Raw genomic sequence first — 15,289 nt, forward strand, 5'->3', positions numbered from 1 at the left:
CAGGAAACTGAAGCATAGAGAGTCTTTTTTTTTTTTTTTTTGAGAGAGAGACAGAGAGACAGAGAGCGTACCAGCAGGAAGGGCAGACGGAGAATGACGGAGACAGAGGATCTGAAGAAGGTTCTGTGTTGAGTGCAGAGAGCCCTACGTGGGGCTCAAACTCACAAACCCAAGATCATGACCTGAGCCCAAGTTGGTTGCTCAGTGAGCCACCCAGGCACCCCTGAAGTATAGAGAGCTTAAATAACAAGGCCAAGGCCATACAGCTACGAATGGCCAGGCTCAGTTCTCTCAGCTCTCCCTCAGGAGCCATTATCCCTCTTGCCTCTGGCCTCTCCTCCTTACGTCCTAGCTCCTGCCTCACCCCTCCTTATTTCCTCAACTGCTGTGCTTCCAGATCCCTGATTTTCCCCCTAAAACGTACCTTCTATTACATCTACTTTTTTACCCGCTGTTTAGTGGGTTGCCCCACAATTGACAGTCACATTTTAAGGAGGGGTATACTGCCCAAAGTTTATGAGCAGATTTTGGAGTACCTCTTTGTGGCGCTTGTTGTCTAAGCTATGTTCTGGACCCTACAATGACATCTCACGCACAAACACCCATATATCTTCCCCCAAAACATACATAAGCCCACACGTGCATATAAACTCACATAAACACATAGACACATACAAAGATGCATACAACTGCCCCCCCAAACATATACATAATCCCCACATGCATAAACCCACATGCACACACATGCACACACACAAAGATGTACACAAAAACCTGCCACAAAATGCACCTGAACACATATAAACACACACATAAATCACCCCACAAGTGCATAAATGCTCACACACGCACACAAACGTAAACCCATACACGCAGGCCTACTTGTTGCCTCAGCTCTGCCAGACTATCTTCCTTGCCTCTCTTTGGAGACCCGAGCAACATGAGGCTGAGAGGAAGTGAAACCTGCCCCAACAGGAAGTGAAAAGAGGATGGTGAGCTTTTCTGGTGTTTCTGACACAGCTGTCGGGGGACTCAGCAAACAGTCTGCAGTTTCTGGAGCTGCTCTGAGGTAACTGGGATCCCCTGGGGTGGGGGTCCAGCTCATGAGGTTCCAGTAGGTAGCTGGGAAGCTGGGCACTCGGGCTTTGTTTCCCTGGCAGCAGCCTCCCTGCCCCCTACCTTAGGTGAGTTTGTGACTTTCGGTGCGGAGGAAGTGCATAGCCTTTCTCTACAACAGGCTTTTGAAAATGGTTGTGGGCCCAAGGACATTCACTCAGAGTCACAGATGCACATGGTCCGTTTCCTCGTTCTTACTCTGGGAACAAACTATTTTTATAGAGTTTTCATGCACCCTCTTTTAAAAGTAAAAGAAACTTTTCATGAGGAGAGAGATGAAGTAAGCATAGCAGTAATTATCACAGGGATTATTTCTCCTTATGCTTGAGCAGGCTGGTCCTGGACCAGTGTTAGATAAACTTTTATCTGTCAGGCCAGGAGAAGTTGCTAGATGTTGGGGCACATAGCTACTTCTGGTGTCCTTGGAGAGGACAGAGTTGGAGATTTAGGAACTTAGTGGCCTCTGTTATTGTTAGTAAGGAGAGAGGGAAAGGGGCTAGGGCTGTCGATTGGAAGACACAGCATGAGATGGGTGGGATGGTGACACAAATGTCACTCTCCTCTTGTCCTAGAGGTTTCAGCTGTTGGCAAACACTGTAGCCTCAAGACAGAGTCAAAGACTTCATGAAATTGAGGGGGTTCCTCAAAAGTCCAACTCTCTGATTCGGGTAGCTACCCTACCATAGCTGTGGTACTAGAGTAAATAGTGTCCAGTTCCTTCTTAAAATCCCCTGTTGGTGTCTGATGTACCATTGAATAATTGAATGTTAGCCCTGGAAAGGACCTTGGAGATAATGTATTTCAATGATTAGCAAGCTTTCCATTTTCATCATATCCCTGCATTTCTATTTATTTCATATCTTTCTTTAAATTAACTTGTTTTTAAATTTTTTTATTCAACCTAAACAGTGATATCATGTATCACTAATGATACATGTATCACACTTTGAGGACCACTGATCTAGTATAATTTGCCCTTTTCACAGATGAGAAAACTGAGACCCATAGACACTAAACAGTTTGTCCAAGGTCTCATGGTTAAAGACATCCTAATTTGGGACTGATCCTGAGGTCTTCCAATTTATAGTCTTGATTCTTTCCAGGATACCATATCCTACTATGAAGTATGAAGAAACAATTCCTTTTTTTAAAAAAAATATCTATTTATTTCAGTAATCTTTATACCCAACATGGGGCTCAAACTCATGACCCTGAGATCAGGAGTTTCATGCTCCTCTACCTGAGCCAGCCAGGTGCCCCACATTTCATAAATGTAATTCAAATAAATAAGCAGGTAAAGTGCTAACAGTGTCTAGAAGGAGGAGACCACTAAAGGTGAGTTTCTTTCCTTCCGCTGTTCAATCCTTGCTCACTGCCAACCTGGACTAGCAGCTTTTAGGAAGCTTTTAGAATCTTTGAATGCTAATGTTCTGAAATATCAAGATGATATCTCATGGTGTGACTATTGAGTAATTGTCTGCTGTGATAGGATCCCAGAGAGTCTCATCAATCCAGAGATGCAGGTCTTACATTCTGGTCTAATTTCTTGTATTACTTATTTACTTTTTTCTCCAATCTATTTTTTTCTTTTTCTTTTTTTTTTTCTTCTGATATGTCTGTTATTTGGGTGTTGGATTTCCTGAGCCAATAATCATCTCATTTGTTTCTCTCTTATTTCATCTTAATTTCTAAAAGATGGTCTTCAATTCCATCTTATAATATTGCTAGTAAATTTTAAGATTTCAGCTCTTGTATTTTTAATTTCTAAAAGCTCTTCTCATTCTGTTTATTTAATTTATTTTATTTGAGAGAGAGAGAGAGAGAGTCAGGAAGAGGGGGAGAGGGGCAGAGGGAGAGAGAGAGAGAGAGACAGAATCTTAATGACACGGGGCTCCATCCAACAACCCTGGGATCATGACCTGAGCTGAAATCAACCAACTGAGCCACCCAGGTGCCCCTATTTTGAAATTTATTCTTATTTTTTTTTAAGTTTATTTATTTATTGTGAGAGAGAGGGGGATCAAGTGGGGGAGGGGCAGAGAGAAAAAGAGAGAGAGAGGGAGGGAGGGAGGGAGGGAGGTTCCCAAGCAGGCTCTGCACTGTCAGCACAAAGCCTGACTTGGGGCTCAAGTTCATGAACCGTCAGATCATGACCTGAACCAAAACCAAGAACTGGTCACTTAACCAACTGAGCCACCCAGGTGTCCCTTTTTTTTTTTTTTTTTTTTTTTTTAAGGAATCTACACCTAGCATGGGGCTCAAACTCATGACTCTGAGACCAAGAGTTGCATGCTCCATCAACTGAGCCAGCCAGGTACCCCTCATGCTGCTTATTTTTTATAATTCCCTGTGGCTGGGGCACCTGGGTGTTTCTGTTTGGTCCAACTTCGGCTCAGGTCATGATCTCACAGTTCCTGAGTTCAGGCTCTGTATTGGGTTCTCTGCTGTGAGCACAGAGCCCGCCTTCTGATCCTTTGTCTCCCTCTCTCTCTGTCCCTCTCCCTCTCTCTCTGTCCCTCCCCCTTTCAAACACTCTCTCTCAAAATAAATAAATAAACATTAAAATAATAATAATAATTATCGGTAACTGTTTTATGGGCACAATATCTTTTCATATCCTTCTTAGGATATTAAGTATGGTTCTTTTGAATTTTTCTTTTATTTCCTTCTCTTGTCTTCCTTCTCTGTACATGTGTGGTTTTGTTTGTTTATTTGTTTGTTTGTTTTGTTTGTTTTTAACTTCCTTTATCACGTTAGAGGCTTTTTTATATGTCTTGTGATCTCTTACTCTCTGGTGATATTTAAAAGTGAAACACTCAGGGTGCCTGAGTGGCTCAGTTGGTGGAAGCAACGACTCTTGATTTCAGCTCAGGTCATGATCTCACGGTTCATTCTTTGGCTCTCAAAATAAATAAATAAACATTAAAAAAAAAAGTGAAACACTAAAAATCTGATTGCAATGTCTTCCTCTACGTGTGAGCAGGGTTTGCTGACTGAAAAGGTCCACTTTTTTAAAGAAGGCCTTATGGTGACTTATTATTTGGGAAACCCCTTCATGTCTGTACTTGGAAGTCTTTCCTCTGGGGTCTCAGAGAAGAACCCTTCTGTATGCTGCCTCCTGGTAATCTGAAAACAGAGTGGTAGAAGGAAAATCAGAGTTTGACGTTTAAATCTGCACATTTTTGCTGACCTACTCCCTTCTTTAGTCCTGTCAGGTTTCCATCTGAGCAATTTCCTCTTCCAGGCATCCCAATGCCTGTGGATGGCCCATCTGGGTGGCCAGCCCTGCTCTCCCTGCTTCTGGCCGTGGCGATGCCTTTTTTCTGCTCAGCCATATCCATAGATGAAGCATGGAACCAGCTGTTGATGAGAGAGAAGATGATGCAGCTGGGGGGGCAGCTGGTGCTGACCGAACAGGAGGAGCTAGCCAATGAGAGGCTCATGGCCCTCAAAAAGGCTGAGGTGACACAGGCGATGAGGACCCAGAAGTTCCCCCCCAGCATGCACTTTTTCCGGGCCAAGACTCTCATCGAGAAAAGTGAGGTGTTTAATATCCTGAAGAAGATGCCAAAAGGTAGAGGTTTGGAGATGGTGGTTTGGGGGTGCTGGGAAGGTAGGGAGAACTAAACTTGGAGCTAGTGTTGTTATTGGAGCTGTTATTGTTCTAAATGGAGCAGTGAGGGGTGCCTGGTTGGCTCAGTTGGTAGAGCATGTGACTCTTGTTCTGAGGGTCAGGAGTTCAAGCCCCACATTGGGTGTGGAGCCTACTTAAAAAAATAATAGTAGGGGCGCCTAGGTGGCTCAGTTGATTAAGCATCTGACTTTGGCTAAGGTCATGATCTCACAGCTCATGAGTTCAAGCCCCACATTGGGCTCTGTGCTGACAGAGCCTGGAGGCTGCTTTGGATTCTGTGTCTCCCTTTCTCTCCACCCCTCCCCTCTCTGTGTCTTCCTCCCCCCCCCTCCCCCCCCACCTCCTGCCCCCTCTTGTGCTCTCTCTCTCAAAAATAAATAAACATTAAAAAAATTTTAATATAAATAAATAAATAAATGGAGCAGCAAGAACCCCACTTGGCTACTCTGCACCTTTGTTCTTGCTTCACAGACTAGGAAGGGGGCGGTCTGAGGGGGCTGCCACTTCACCCTGGAAACCCAGAGCCCTGCTTCCAAGGGGACTCTGCCTCAGACAGACAGCAGGGAGTGGGTGCTGGGCATCACTGTCTTTCCTGACAAAGCTGATGTGTCCACCCATAAGCGGGTATCTAGGCCCATAGGAACTACTGCTTTCTTCACAGCTTTTCCCACATCTGCTTCTTCTGCCCCATTTCAGGCTGAGGTACCAGAGTATGATGTGAAAGTTTCTCTTGAATAAACACATTTCTAGTAGTGTATGTCTATAGTATATATACATTTCTATGAGAAGTAAAATAATTACCATCCTGCACACGTAAATAGCAGTTTGCAGTTTACAAGGACTTTTCTATACCTCTTATTTTATAACATTTTGGGTTTTTAAAAATGTTTATTTTTGAGAGAGAGAGAAAGAGAGAGGCAGAGGACAAGCAGGGGAAGGCAGAGAGAGCGGAAGACACACCTGTCAGCACAGAGCCCGACACGGGGCTCAAACTCAGGAGCCTTGAGATCATGACCTGAGCCGAAGTCTGACGCTGAACCGACTGAACCACCCAGGAGCCCCTATACCTCTTTTATTTTAACGTTAAATATGGAGACTAAAAAAACAAAGAAACAACTGTGCAGTTGGTAAAGTCACATCCCCACCTGATGGAGGACATAAGGTTTAGAGAGGTGACATGCCAAAGCTCACACAGCTGTGACACCTCAGTGGCCCGTGTCAAGGCCAGGTGCTAAGACAGAGCAGGAAGAGCAGAGGGACAGTGTATACTGTGACTTGAGGAGTGCTGTAGTCTAGATTGGTGTCAGATCTGAAAGAAGCATAGGGCATCAATGGCAAGCCTGCAGGCCAGAAGCTGCCTAGATACTGGCTGGAAGCAGGGAATGCAAAGCCAATGCGTGGGCGCTGGGAGCAGGCTGAGAGGACTGAGGACAGTTGTGCAAACAGGACCAGGGTGGGAGCAAGGGCTGAAGCTCATCCCTCCCCCCCTTTTTAAAGTTTATTTATTTACTTTGAGAGAGAGACACACACACAGCTCAAGCTCATGTGTGGGGGAGAGGCAGAAAGAGAGAGAGACAGAGTCCCAAGCAGACTCTGTGCTGACAGAATTGCTGATGCAGGGCTCAATCTCACAAACTGAGATCATGACCTGAGCCAAAATCAGACACTTAACCAACTGAGTCACACAGGTGCCCCTGGGCTGCTTCTCTCTCTCTCTCTCTCTTTTTAATGTTTATTTATTTTTGAGAGAGAGAGAGCCAGAGTGTGAGTGGGGTAGGGGCAGAGAGAGAGAGAGAGGGAGACACAGAATCTGAAGCAGACTCCAGGCTCTGAACTGTAGCACAGAACCCAACATGGGGCTCGAACCCACAAACTGTGAGATCATGACTTGAGCCCAAGTCTGACGCTTAACCCGCTGAGCCACCCAGGCTCCCCTGGGCTCCCTCTCCTGAATGAGGTCATCATGGCTTCTGACTAGTGAGGGATGCTCCCTTCTTAAACCAGAGCAAAGCAGGCAGTGGCCATCCTGGGGAGATAATGGCAGACATAGGCCTGGGAAGTCTTTGCGCTGGAGTGGGAAAGGTACATGATGTGCAGTTGTGGGGAACTCTGCCAGATAGGCAACCTTGTGATTCTCACTTCTTGTCCATCTGCACTGTCCTCACAGCCCCTGAGCCCTGGAATCTGGATTTCACCTCTTTTGCTTCACTTCTACCCCTGCCTTCCTTCCCTTTCCAGGGGCTGCCTTACACGTCCATGACTTCAGCATCCTGAGTATGAACTGGCTGGTGAAAAATGTCACGTACAGGCCCCACTGCCATTTCTGTGTCACTCCAAGCGGGTACTTGAAGTTCAAATTTGCTTATCCAGAGCCCCCCACTCCTAAACCAGCAGAGTGTTCGGAGTGGGTTTTGCTGGAGAAATATCGAAAGGAGCTACAGAATGTCACTGAGTTTGACAACAGGTGAGTGTGGTTCAGAAAGAATGTGTCACATGCTCATCATAGGTAGTGGGTGGTGTACAGGTATGTCTTAGTACAACCCCATTTATGAAAATCTGTCCTTAAAAAAAATCAGGGCACCTGGATGGCTCAGTCAGTTAAGCGTCTAGTTCGACTCTTGATCTCAGCTCAGGTGTTGATCTCAAGGTTATGAGTTCAAGCCTTGCATTGAGCTCTGTGTTGGGCAAGAAGCCTACTTAAAAAAAAAAAAAAAAAAAAAAAAAATATATATATATATATATATATATATATATATATATATAATCAGGAGGCTTTTTCTTTTAACTTTACAGGATACTTTGCTTCACAAAAGCATTCAAATAGTAATTTTCTGGTTCATTTAAAATTCAATATGATCTGCAAAAGGTATTAAAAGTGACACTATTGTTGCATCAAATGAGATTTGTCTAGATGCTTAATTTCCAGCAAGAGGAAAAGTTCCCAGCTCCTGGAATAATGATGGTCCATTGGTGGGTGAAACAGCTTGAAAACATGATGAAACAACTTCCTAACAAATTTGTAAAGTAATATTATAAGTAATAACTGTTTTTTAATCATAGAACCATCTACAGAGTGCTTTTTTGAGATTATTGCCCTTTATGAGTAAGAAATGTGAAGTTCAGTATGGTTAAGGAAGCTGCCCAAGACCACACAGCTAGTAAATGGCTACTCAGGGATGTAAACCTGAGTCAGAGTTATTTCCATCAACAGAATACTACACAGTAGGCAGCTTAAACGATGGGAATTTATTTTCTCACTGGTCTGGAAGCTAGAAGTATAAGATCAAGATATTGGCAAGTTTGGTCTCTCCTGAGGCCTTTGTCCTTGGCTTCCAGACAGCCGCCTTCTCAGTGTGTCCTGACATGGCCTTTCCTCTGTGTGCACACTCCTGGTATCTCTCGTACCAGCCCTATTCTATTTGGACCCCACTGTAATGACTTCACTTAACCTTAATTACCACCATAAAGGACCTATCTCCACATACAGTCACATTGAGGGTGAGGATTTCAACATATGGGTTTTAGGGGGACACAATTCAGTGCATAACACCCCCCGAAGAGGCTTAGTCTAGGGTGCAATGGGGTCAGATGGTCAGACTGGCCAAACATGCCCAGGGGAGCAAGACAGCCTGGTTGGTGGGAACATCCTACCTGAGCTGTGCCCTGAGGAGCATAAAGCAGGTCTCAGGGATGGGGGCCTCCATCAGAAAGCCTGGGGTGCTTTCCTTGGCCTCTCATCACTGCTCACTGTGATGCATCTGGGTTTGATTCTGGGTGGGAGAAGTGAGGTGGGCAAGACTCCTGCAGATGCCTGAAGGTGGTGGCTTGAAACACACTTCTTCAATTTACCCTCTTTGTGTCTTATGCAGACTTCTTCAGACTTTCACTCTGATGACCGAGAACCCTGAGGTGGCTTATGCAAACCAAGATGCTGTCTGGTCCAAGTTTAATAGTATCTTCTTCACAATCTCTGGCCTTGTCCACTATGCACCAGTGTTCAGAGACTATGTCTTCCAGGCACTGGAGGAGTTCTACCAGGACAATGTACTCTACCTGGAGCTCAGAGCCATGCTGTTCCCGGTGAGCCCACCTCTCCTCTCCTCTGCTCTGGCTTGACTTTCAGATGTTACCTTGTAGGTCTTCACAGGCTCCAAATTCCAGTATTGGGATAGGGACTGGATGCTGCCTTCATCTCAAAGGGGACATGTGTCCTTCCAGGGATGACCATGAGCAAGGAAACCTGAACGGTACTTGGCTGGCTCCCACAAAATTATGACCTTCACCCTCACTGCCCTTTTACCCCATCTTCTCTCATGATCTCCACTTCTCCCCTTCTCCCCTTCTCCCGGATACACAGTGCCTCCCAGTTGCTCAATGTTTCCTGCCCTTGGGCTCTGAGCAGTGCCTCATGCCTGGACCTTTCTTGCCCTGTCTCCTTTCATATCAAAATTTAGCTTCCCAGAGTCCCTCAGGATCATGCTCTTGGTACTGGGACAGCTATTGGGTCTGGCAATTGGATCACCCTGGTAGCCTGGGGAGAACAGATTGCTGTGCGGGGGTCACCCAGTGAAAGAGGTAGGGATGGAGGCTGGGAGAGTAGGGAGACCACAGGTATGAGATGACAAGGCCACAGGCACAGTAGCAACGATGAGGAAGAGCTCGTGTGCTGGAGGAGGAATGTAGAGGTTTTACTGACTAACTCTGGTGGTGAGGACTCTACTGCAACTGGCTGGTATTCGACTTGGGTTGTCTGGTGGTGACATTGATGGTGACATTGGGGATATAAGAGGAGGGGCTGGATGGGAAGGGAGAAATGGTTTTAAACCTGTAGAATGGAGGTGCTATGAGACATCCCTATGAAGATGTCCAGGAAATTGCTGAATATATGACTTTGGAACCCAGAGGAGAGAGGGTTGTAGCCTGGAAATACATGTTTGACATTTGTCTGCAGAAAGGTAATCTTTAAAACTGTGAAAGGGATGAGGTTCCCACAGAAGCTGCGAGATGAGAGGAGGAGTGGGCCTGGAAGGGGGCCCTGCACACAGACATCCGATGGAAAGTTCATGAAGTGGACTCAGAAGGAGCTGTTCTAAAAGTAGGAGACAACTAGGATGGCTTCCACAATAGGGGAGGCCTCACTCAGGAGAGCAGCCCCAGGCGATCAGATGCTCCCAGACCATTCCTCTGGGATATCTGTTAGAGAGAACTTCCCTGAGGACTCTTTGTGGGAAGGATTTGGGTATTGTGGGAATGGGAAGGATTTCTGAATCCTCACAAACGTTGGAGATGGTTAAAGATTCTAAGACGCTTGGGGAAAGTAACCTTTGTATAGAGCTCTCCCCTATATTGTATCCTAACTAGTCTGCTCATTCACTGAAATATTTATTGAGCGCGTCAACACCTTGGTGACTGACCTTCAAGTTTGTGGCAAGGCCCTCAGGATGGCATTATTTTGGCTTTGTTACCATATTCCATGGTCTTTATAGGTTCAGAAATTGTATTGTTTGTACAGTCAGAAGTGATAGAGCTCCAGAGGACTGACACACATTCACCAAGTTCATAAGAGACAGATGTATAAACAAGAAAGGCAGAATGCGGTTTTTTGGAGAAAAATCAATCAGACCAGACACTTAGAGCTTCTTGATTGGTAAGTTCTCTCCTTGAAGGCAAATTGTAGCCTTTCCTAAAGCCAAATTATAGCCAGAAATGTGTTGTTGAACCAGAGCCCTCATAAGCCTGGTCACTGAGCTCTGAGAATTTACGGGAGTCCATGACAGTGTTCTTAACCTTGAGAAAAATCCAATGAATTCCCGGGGGGGGGGGGGGGTGGTGGGTGGAAAGTGCTCGAATAAGTTGACTTTATTGAAGACAGTGTTTTCTTTTTCTTTTTTAATTTTTTTTTTTTTTTTTTTTTTGAGAGAGAGAGAAAGATAGAGAACACACATGAGTAGGGGAGGTGCAGAGAGAGAGGGAGACACAGAATCCAAAGCAGGCTCTAGGCTCTGAGCTGTTAGCACAGAGCCCAACACGGGGCTCGAACCCATGAACTGTGAGACGGTTCTCACAGTCTGACTGAGAGACTGACTGAGCCGCCTGGGCATCCTGAAGACAGTGTTTTCACATGTATGCCTATGTATCTATGAAACTTTCTAGGAAACAACATAATGTACAGATTGTGATATTTTTGCATTCTAAAATTTTTTAAAAATTCTCTGTGGGATTCCTAAACTGACTTTACTACCCCTAGTTTGATTTAAAGTGTTCAAGGACTTTCTAATAAAGGATTTACATGTCCCAAGAACCAGTAATTCCAGTTTGTGGGTAGGGCTCCCTTTCCCTTCTTCTGAGACAAAGCTTCCTCAAGGCTCAACTCTCCCAACTGACCCACCTTTTCCCTTAGTTATGTTAATACCCTCCTTGAGGTTAGCTCAAGGCCAGGCCCTGGAGGGTCCTGGTGAGCTGGCTCTCAAGTAAGGGTGCCTATCTCCCCCAGGATCTGACGTTTGTTTGATAGTTAAAGCTTTAAGCACAGTTCTTGGGAAGTGGGAATGGGGCTGACCTTTGTCCCTCAGTAGAGCTTCCATTGGTTTTGGGAGCAGAGTACACAAATGATCCTTTTCCAGGAAGAGAGAGTGTCCAACAACCTCTTAAGAGAAGAATTTCTGTAAGAGATGAGCTGGCCCTGGGCCTGGCCTAGGTAAGGTGAAAGAAACTGCGCTTCCTGGAACAATTTATTCCCATGTTTTTTGACTAGGAAATCGTTCTGTCTCCAAGCATGCACTCCCCACCTGCCCCCCATCTAAGCCTCTCCTCCTGTCTGGGTCCCACTTAGGCTGGTTTGTAGGTTGGCCAATCCCTCCTTCACCCCCTTCCCAGGACTGTGTCAGTCCATATGTCCCCTCTTTGTCTCCTGGTCATGCGGGTATTCAGCACTGAGCAGTTGTTGCCTCGTTATTTATGTCAGATCATGAGATATTTCAGACTGGCACCACATCTTATATTGCCAAGAGGCACCAAGAGTGATAATCATGCTTGTTGGTTGTGGTCCTCAAACTTGGCTGTTCATATGAATAATTCAGAGGTGCTCTTTAAAATTCGTGTTTGGACCCTGACCTCCCAGGGTTCTAATTCTGTGCTCTTGGGTAGGACCAGGAAGCTACAAAATCAACTAGCTTCTTCCTCTCCTCCCGGTGATTCTAATGCAGATGGTCTGACCCAGACCCCACTTTGAGAAAAGGCCTTCTTTGCCTTGACCTTTACAAAGGTCATAGCATAGCAAGGTGCATAGCAAGGTTGCATTTTACAGATGTGGAAACTGAGGCTTGGAAAAGCCAGAGTTTGACCAAGATCACGTTGGTGACTTGATTGGGTGACTGGATAGATGCCAAGGGTGCTGGACTTGAGCACTAAGGCAGCCAGGCTTCATCTCAGAAGGAGCCCCAGAGAAGTCATTCCGCTGTAAGTCTCATCCTTCTGTAGGGAAAAGAGAGTCCCTAGGATTGGCTGAGCTGATGATTCACCTAGAGTGCTGCTGGCCCCTGCTGGGGCCCAGGGGCGGGGGTTGCTTCCTGTTGGGCCATTCCAACGGCTTTCTCAGCGAGGGGCATGGGGGAGGTAGCCCGTCAAATCCTGGCGGAGCCCTGGGCTCCTTAGGGGGTGGAGGGAAAAGGAGGGAGGGGGGAAACTGTGGAGGGTTTGGGTCTTGGTCGGTTTGAGGGCTGTGACTTTCATCTTGAGCCCGATGGAGAAGCATTTAGGGGAAGATGCTTAGCAATTGGAGGGAGCAGTTTCCTGCTCCATTGCTCCCCCTTTTCTGAGGGGGTATTTTCTCCTTACCATGCTGAGTGGGCTCCAGGACATTTAACTTGGGGACCCTGCCTCGCTCCTAACCTCTCTTCCCACTCTGCCCACCCCCCACCATCCTAGAAGGTGGAAGGCTGCTGGGATTTGGGATTCTGGAGAGGCTGAGGGGGATGGGATGTGACCATTTGTTCTGCTCTGACCCTGGAACAAAGGCCTCTTGCAATAGAGAGTCTATGCCTTAATGCCCCCCATTAGCCAGAGTAGGGGGAGCCATCAACACATTAACAACTAAAAACCGTCTGCACTGGAATTCTTTTGCTGAGCCGCACAACCTCCCCCTTCTTGCTAGTGGGGCTAATTCAGGGCCTGGGATGATGTTGATGGACTATCCTGGCTGCTCAGCCTCCTATTGTGTTACTAATGCTTGATAACAAAGGCTACTTGCCTTTAGCAACAGTTGCTAGGCGGGTCTTATCTCCTGGGCTCCAGTCCCTTCCCCCACGGCCAGAATCTGAGGCCCAGACTGGGTCCTGGCCAGTCCTCAGAGTGGAGCTCTTATAAGACCCCAGAGGATTATCAACAGGAGATTGCCCTGCTGGTACTTATTGACAGGGGGTCTTGGGAGAGAGACAGGCAGTGGCAGAGAACCCACGATGGTTGTTCCCAGATGTTTTCTTGGATGCTGTCACTTGTATAACAAACATTACCGGCACTTCTACCCATCCCACCCTTCCCCGCCCCCCAAGGTTTTTCCTGGATTTTTGGCAGAGCCTCCACTGAAAATTCCACCTGGCTTGTTGCTGAAGTGACCCCTGTTTCGTGTTACTGGTATAACTGCAAGAATACTGACGATCGAGACTGGAGGGACCCTCTTAACTGCTCTCCTTTATAATAGCATTTATCCTACTATGCTGTATTCATGCTGTTTACTTCAAATCCACAAAATGGTAGATCTTAACCCCAGCTGTACATTATACATTAGAATCACCTGAGGAGGTTAAAAACAAACAAACAAACCACCCCAGAGGTTCTACCCCAGAGATTCTGATTTAATTAGTCTGGGGTGAGACCCAAGCATTTCCCTCTCCCTAGGTGGTTCTAAAGTGCAGCCAGAGCTGAGACATTGAGCCCCCCTAACTGTCACTATCACAGAAAGGGAAAGATGGGCTGCTGTGATGACTGGAGACACCCAGGGTCAGCAAGATTCTGAAACTCAGCAGACCTCCAGCCCTCACCCCCACTGTGGAGTATGATTCAGTTTCTTAAGCTTTCTGAGCCTCAAAATCCTCATCTGTAAAATGAGAACTACCTAGGGGCGCCTGGGTGGCTCAGTCGGTTAGGCGGCCGACTTCGGCTCAGGTCATGATCTTGCAGTCCGTGAGTTCGAGCCCCGCATCGGGCTCTGTGCTGACAGCTCAGAGCCTGGAGCCTGTTTCCGATTCTGTGTCTCCCTCTCTCTGACCCTCCCCTGTTCATGCTCTGTCTCTGTCTGTCTCAAAAATAAATAAACGTTAAAAAAAAATTTAAAAAAAAAATGAGAACTACCTAATGTTGTAGTTTTGAGGATTAAATGAGATGATGACATGAAAGTGTGGGCATATGCTTGGCACATAGTAGCTGAGTAAATGGCTGGTAAATGAATGGTGCTCTAGTAACTCATCTTTCTAGGATAACTGCAGATTTTGGGTTGTTTTTCTACATCTGGTGATGATAATAAGATTGATGCTAATAATATTATTAATAGTTATCATTTCCTTTTTTTTTTTAAGTTTTTATGTATTTATTTAAGTAGTCTCTACACCCAATGAGGGGCTCAAACTCATGATCCCAATATCAAGAGTCCCAATATCAAGAGCATGCTCTTCTAACTGAGACAGCCAAGCACCCAATAGTTATAAATTCTTTTCTTTCTTTCTTTCTTTCTTTCTTTCTTTCTTTCTTTCTTTCTTTCTTCGAGAGAGAGAGAGAGACAGCATCCCAACCAGGATCTGTGCTGTCAGTGTGGAGCCCATTGTGCCCAGTGTTCGTGGGGCTCCAACCCACGAACCATGAGATCATTGCCTGAGCCCAAATCAAGAGTTGGACGCTTAGCCAAGTGAGCCACCCAGGTGCCCTCCTCCTTTTTTATTCTTTTTATTTTTTCTGAGTTGTTATCATTTCTAAGTGCTTTACAAATATTAACTCATCTGATCCTTGCAACGATCCTATGAGGTATGATTGGCTGGGGCAGATTGTATCTCCACTGTGAGCCTAAACCCAGAAAGGCTGCCCAGAATCCCCTAACCAGCTGTGAACTTTCCTCCAGTACCATGCTTCACAGCAATGTTCTAATCAGTCTAGCTGTGAGGCCGGGAGGAGTTGCAGGTCTCCCCCTGAAAAGGGTCTCTTGCTCCTTGAAATAGGGGTGCTCTTGAACATTCAGATCCTGTCCTAGGTGCTTCCACAAAGCCTGCAGATTCTTGGCTGGAGGCCAGAAGCCCAAGAACACAAGGCACAGGCGGCCCTGGTGGTGATTTACTGAGGCACCAAGAGACCAGGGGCTTCTGTATCTGCCGCCCCAGGAGCCAGATTCCATCTTTGTGGCTTTCCATGCTATGGGAACTAGCAGTGGGATTGGAACCCTGCAAGGCAGGGGTCCCAGATTCTCCAGCAATAAGTACTGCAATGATAGAATTGATGGCTTGGAACTGCTGCCATAGGCAACCCCCCACCAAGCCTCTGGTTGTATCATTTGCA

At 46.2% G+C, this 15,289-nt stretch overlaps 1 protein-coding gene across 6 annotated transcripts in view; it reads left to right on the forward strand.

Moving 5' to 3' along the window:
- Positions 1-973: 973 nt before the first annotated feature.
- ADA2 (adenosine deaminase 2) overlaps positions 974-15,289 on the forward strand; it is a 35,374-nt gene continuing 21,058 nt past the window's right edge. For 4 of the 6 annotated variants that reach the window (XR_008300027.1, XR_008300026.1, XM_015061492.3 and 1 more), the window contains exons 1-4: positions 993-1,069; positions 4,323-4,690; positions 6,989-7,214; positions 8,620-8,830. Coding sequence is in view for 4 of the 6 variants with exons in the window: in XM_015061492.3 (XP_014916978.1) it covers positions 4,369-4,690; positions 6,989-7,214; positions 8,620-8,830 (759 nt within the window). In the remaining 2 variants the exon portion in view is untranslated. Of the gene's footprint in view, positions 1,070-4,322; positions 4,691-6,988; positions 7,215-8,619; positions 8,831-15,289 lie in introns of all 6 variants that reach the window. The other 2 variants (XM_053225572.1, XM_053225574.1) reach the window with 2 other exon arrangements.

This window comes from Acinonyx jubatus, chromosome B4, assembly GCF_027475565.1.
Source record: "Acinonyx jubatus isolate Ajub_Pintada_27869175 chromosome B4, VMU_Ajub_asm_v1.0, whole genome shotgun sequence".
NCBI classification, from domain to species: domain Eukaryota; kingdom Metazoa; phylum Chordata; class Mammalia; order Carnivora; family Felidae; genus Acinonyx; species Acinonyx jubatus.